At 36.0% G+C, this 5,774-nt stretch overlaps 1 protein-coding gene across 2 annotated transcripts in view; it reads left to right on the forward strand.

Moving 5' to 3' along the window:
• The window catches only part of LOC110440600, a 25,686-nt gene extending 22,260 nt beyond the window's left edge, over window positions 1–3,426 (forward strand). Inside the window, exon 15 of one of the 2 annotated variants that reach the window (XM_021483751.1) lies at window positions 2,940–3,426. In XM_021483751.1, coding sequence (XP_021339426.1) covers window positions 2,940–3,226 — 287 coding nt within the window. In that variant the 3' untranslated portion in view covers window positions 3,227–3,426. The remainder of the gene's footprint in view (window positions 1–2,939) is intronic. The other variant, XM_021483752.1, reaches the window with a different exon arrangement.
• Window positions 3,427–5,774: the final 2,348 nt, after the last annotated feature.

The raw sequence follows: 5,774 nt of genomic DNA on the forward strand, positions 1-5,774 counted from the left end.
CCCATCCCCAGGGGCTAGGGCGGGGCCCCAAAGGGAACATTTACCAATATTTTCAAATTCTTATCCATTGATGACATGACAAGTATTGTATTTCACTTAGTTTACATGCTGATTTCCACATCACATCTAAACAATAAAATAAAGCTACCAGTACCTATGATATAACTCAGGTGACCGCTAAGGCCCTTGGGCCTCTTGTCTTGTTGTTCCAATCTACCTAGCTGTGAAATTAGATAACTCTTGCACCTGAGAGTAACGCTATGATATAAATGCATCTCAGAACTCTCAGATATATCTGTGCTTTACAATATTTGGAAATATCTTATATTTATGAAACACTAAAGCTGAAGAAGGGGGCTTGGCTTTTCCATGGTTCTTTAAGTTCTGTTGTTTTTTATGTGATTGTCTTAGATGTCAATATAAGTGCCATTAGAGTTGATATCTCTAGGATAGGATTCTTAGAATTCTTGCTGTCATTGATAATGCCATGAAAAGGGGAGACCTGTAGTAGTTCGCCGCGTCTACAGTCTACTCTGGTGTATGTATGTCTCTCGTTCAGTTGGCATCATTCTGCTATTGTCATCCATGATTTTTTTATTTGGATGTAACTTCATAGAAAGGTTAAGAACTAAGATCCTTACCTCGAATGAGCTTACATTTTAGGGTCTTTTGGCTAAAGTCAAGGTTACTGTTGCTAAAATTAGAAAAGATTGTCATTCTAGACTTGTCCTCCTTTTCAGCCTAATTTTTATGGAACATTGTTATTTGCTACTGTACATCATTTCAAATGAGTTCCTAATTTTGATGTCCAGAGTCAAAGGTCAAGGTCACTGTAATTTTAAATATAGACAATACGCTTGTGTTCGGTAAAAAGAAATGTGATGCGGGCTGTTCCTGGCTAAGAGACGCGTTAGTTTTTTGCTTATTTGTAGACTTTATACTAAAGTCTGTTTAGTTACTGATGCTTGTGGGATCAATTTAATTGTACACCAGCCATAATTACAGAAAATATGAAATCCAAACAACATGCCTGTTGACAGATTGCTGCATGTTTATGACAGCCACTGCTGGGAGTAATTATAGAAGTAAGCTGAATGAGGGAGAAGGAGGATGGGGGGATGAAGTCATGTTCACATGTAATTGTTCTCAGCCTCCGTCTGCAACCAAAACAAAATCTGATGAAAGAAAAAACCAGTTCTGCGGAACTCCCTATGTAGCAATTTAAACAAATTAATGAAAACTGTATATGCATTGTACGAACCTCGGTTTACACCACAGCTAATTGCCACAAGGTGCCGTCTGCACATGGCTTGTGACGGGGTGTTTATTGTTTCACCAACACATGCAGCAGGTTTTTTTCAAGGAGTTAATGTTTCGGGATGATTAAACATCGCTACCAAACCTCTGTTTTTCCCACACACTAGCATCACTGATGCTTGTAACGGAAATCGTGTCCCGGAGAAAGATACGTATTGACTAACGTCCATACAGTGATACACACATATATATAGGTACAGCACTTGTAAGTCTGGAAGACGTTGCATGCGGTGACAGGGGACCAGAAGTCGATTACTAAACAGCAAGAGTCCAATGGATCGTATGAGATTTTTTTCTGATTTTTCTGACACTGAACTTCCGTTAAGAGGCATGTTAAAAGTTTTAAAAGTTAAAAGTCATTTTATACCTGTAGATTCTTTAATATTGAATTAATATGTGTGAGACTTTAACATTTTGAGTTTGAAATAGTCCAGCAGTAGGATAATTATACTGTTATTGTGCTATTTCTTTTTATCTGTTAGTAACTTTTTTTAAATTTCAGATAGTTCTATGTGAGGCTACCTTTTACAGCCTTAAAAGGTGTTTTGAAATATTTTCACATCACAACTTTGTGATCATCCTTAGTTATTTATATTTACGTATTACATACTTACTAATAAATACGGGGTTTTTGTATATGCGATACGACACAATTGCTCTAACCCATATCAACCCTCACCGAATCACACCCCAAAACCTGTATCGGCCCTTTCCGTATCAGCCCGCAAAACCCGTATCACACCCCTTTTTATGATTTTTTTTTTCGTTTTTCAATATTTCAAAAGAAAAATAGATCATAAGATAGTAGATATATCCATATTTTACAAGTAAGTATGTAATAAACAGAATAAAACATGCCTTTTTCCACATCGCACCCAGTATCAACCCGAGACTCTAATATTAGCCCTCGGGCCAAACTATATTTAGCACAAATATATTTTTTGGACAGTAAAAGGGTGTATTTCATATTATCTAGTGGAAAGTAAAGCATGCACCGAGTGATTATTGACCATCCTCGATACTCCAGGGGTTATGCTCACTGTCGCTCTCTGCACCCCTGGAATATGTCGTAGCAAAATTCAAGGCAGGCGGCTAGCTATTTGATTAGTAGCAGGTAAAAACACCTGACCATTCGCTAGGCTGGTACCTGTCCTTTGAAGATCACAGAGGAGCAACACCCCACTTCAAAGCCAGTCAATTTTACTGTTATGCGACCTGCGAGATGTTTTTGATCTTCTAGTCCCATCCACAAGCTTAAGGTCATAGCATTTTCCAGGGGTGCAGAGAGCGAAAGTGAGCATGGAGTATCGAGGATGTTACTGATAGAACACTTGACATGTGATCTACCAATTGTCTTACTATAGACAATGTTGTAATATGTATCTTCTCCGTCACAAGTTTGATGCTAAATATTTTGATCTATCTCGTAACATTTCTTACAAAAACGTTATACTCTGTTGTTATACTTTCTAATTGGTATAATTTATCTGGTAGAAAATATCATTTGAAGAATTGTTTTATACTTCTATTGCATTTTTGGAACATTTTCTTTTCTTTGTAAACTCTGATGTTGTACGTCTTGTGTTGTTTTAATGAGTAAGTTCCATTTTTCTGTTGACCAGCAGTGACGCGAGCAGAGGTACCCAGTGTATGGTTGTCAGCCATGATTTATAACCCGGACGCCAAAAAATGGTACTGGGAAAATAGTGGCGACTCCGTTTTTTATGAAAACTACATGACGGATCCACCTGCCGGACGGGAAGGTGAGATGTGTAACCAGTATAGGATTGAGTGGGATAGCCACTGGTCAGCTAGCCCCTGTAACGAGGACACCAAACTGCCCACTGTGTGCCACCATCACGTCGACCACATCCCTCCTTCGACAGAAAAACTGCCTTATGGACTGTGATAAAATTGAAACTGTGATAATGAATAATATTCATCTATAATTGTTTTAGACTTATCAGTATCTTTTTTTAAAGTTATTTGTTACATTCAATTACCTACATTTGATGATTCCTGCATTCGTTCTTGTAGCTTTGACATCTGTTTTAGAATTTTCAGTGTGAAAAAAAGTCTGTGATATGAAAAATAAAACTGTTGAATCTTTTCGAGAGTTGCTTCCCTTACACCTGCAAAATGGAGTCGATGAACCACCAAGTCGCTTATTACTGGTTAGGCAGGAAGGAATTGTCTACATTAATTACCAAGCTTAAGGTTCCTAAATGGGAAGTAATTAAAACAAAAAGCTATGGTATTTTTTCCATAGGCCTATGCTTGGAGTCGAACCTAGAACTACATACATGTATTATAAGGTGCTGTGCTGGTCGAGTTAATAACAAACAGCTCAATGGTTCACCACTGTGACAAATACTTTTAACAAATTCATATATCAATAATAAGAGCTCAACATTGTATAACAGGAAACCTGCATTTGTGTTTTAATATTTAACATTTTTCTGGCTGCAATACTGAATATAAACCTGCTGACTGCAAAAAGTTTGTCAACAAGGTTTAGTATAAAACCACAAACTAACTTTCTCAAAATGTTTATGTTATAAAGTAAATTGTAACACAAAGTAAAATGTTAATTACAGGTGAATTACCATTTTCAATTTTTTTTTATAGATGTATTAATTTTCATGGTTCTAATTCTAATTTTCAGTCGTACTACATTTTAGTAATCAGCATGAACAATATATATCTCAACAAAAAGGTTTATCCGAGTACTTCAAGGAAATGCTGGGTGTCAAGCAGATATTTGTGTACAAGTCATTCAATAAGTAACTGTAATGCAACCAGATATATATAACAAAACAAAAAGGGAAACAACATGAACATTTCTTAGATGAAAAAGGTTAATGAAACTTGTACACATCTGTAAGAGGTGTGATTTGGGGTCACAACTTGAGGTCAAACTACAATATTCTACCAGCCTTTTTACATATCTTGATAGAGGCATTACTTCTTGACCATTGAAAATATTTTTATGTGACTTCTTGAACACATATTTCCATCTTTACCATCACATTTGCACCGTACCAAGGAGGCATATACATATGCTTTGGGGTATTTTTGAGAACCTCACACGGTCAAACAAGGTCAAAAATTGAAGTCAAAGCAAATTGTAGTTTTTTTTGTCATGAACTTCATTTATTAGTTAGAAGATGTTTTGAAATAGCTTAACCTTTTTGTTACTTGTTGTAAAATGTAAAACATAGTCATAGACATCACATGTGAATGTTGAACATAGCTTTTTGCATGATCTGTGCTTTAGGGTCAAAATCACCGAGGTCAAAGGTCAACTTGCTTATACATGTATTTGCTTCCCTGTGTAGCTACATGTCTTTAAAATACTTCTTAATGGCTGTATAGATGAGGTTCTTTTTATCTTCTTTATAGTGAAATAACAAGGACTAATAAAATGGCCTCTTCACTACTAAAGATACATTTGCATGCTTCCGCATAAAGATGTAGTCCGTCCTTACTTAGAAGAGTATGTATTTTACTGTGTAGATCATATTTTATCTACAACATCAGATATCTTACAACATCAAAACAATACGTATAACGACAAAACAGAATATTTTTAATGCAGATTGTCAATTTCAAGCCTTTAACGCGCGGATGAATACATTGCAGTTTAAAACTTCTGCGAAACGTCGTGTAAAGGTACCAGACAAATTGGATAAGATAGAAAAATCTAGTATGGGGTATGACATGGGATGTCTCTGTCTGCAATACCATATCTTGTGATGGACTTTTGATTCAAGTTCTCGATGTGTGTATTAATTTGAATGCAAATGTCACACACAGTGCTTATTTTAAAGGCAAGTCTGTAGGCAAAGCTCAAAGTTGGAGGCTGAATCTTGGTAAAGAAATATTGATGGCGGTATAAATGTTCATTTGCAGTACACTTAAACCTCCATATAATGGCTCTGATTTCATGTGCGCCCTTGCTTACTGCCAAGATAGATCAACCCCATTTCTCCTGTTTTCTAAACAATTTCTTATATGTATACTGCAATGTTTCACTAAAACCCCGGTATATTGGCAACACTTTTTGGACAAATAGGGGAATTATAAAGAAGTTTTTACTGTTAAGATATAAAAAAACACCAAGAGGCCCATGGGCCTTAACGGTCACCTGATATATTTATACAGAGAGTTGATTTTGTTTTTAACATGAACAGAAATATTATTCAAAGTGACAAAAAACAATAAAACCACCATATTCAATATCTAGCAAACAGATTTCAGACTAAAAAGGATTTGAAACTAGCACCTCTGATTCTAACCAAGGAAAATGAAGAAATTTTAGCACATTGACTCCTTTGAGCCTCACCCTACAGCCCTTGGGGGTAGGGCTGGCTCAAAATTTTCAAAGTATCAAACTGTCAATTCAAGGTTATAATTCCAATCAAGTTATTAACATGTAATATTCAAAGTATCATTTG

Source organism: Mizuhopecten yessoensis, unplaced genomic scaffold (assembly GCF_002113885.1).
Source record: "Mizuhopecten yessoensis strain PY_sf001 unplaced genomic scaffold, ASM211388v2 scaffold11185, whole genome shotgun sequence".
In the NCBI taxonomy this organism is placed as follows: domain Eukaryota; kingdom Metazoa; phylum Mollusca; class Bivalvia; order Pectinida; family Pectinidae; genus Mizuhopecten; species Mizuhopecten yessoensis.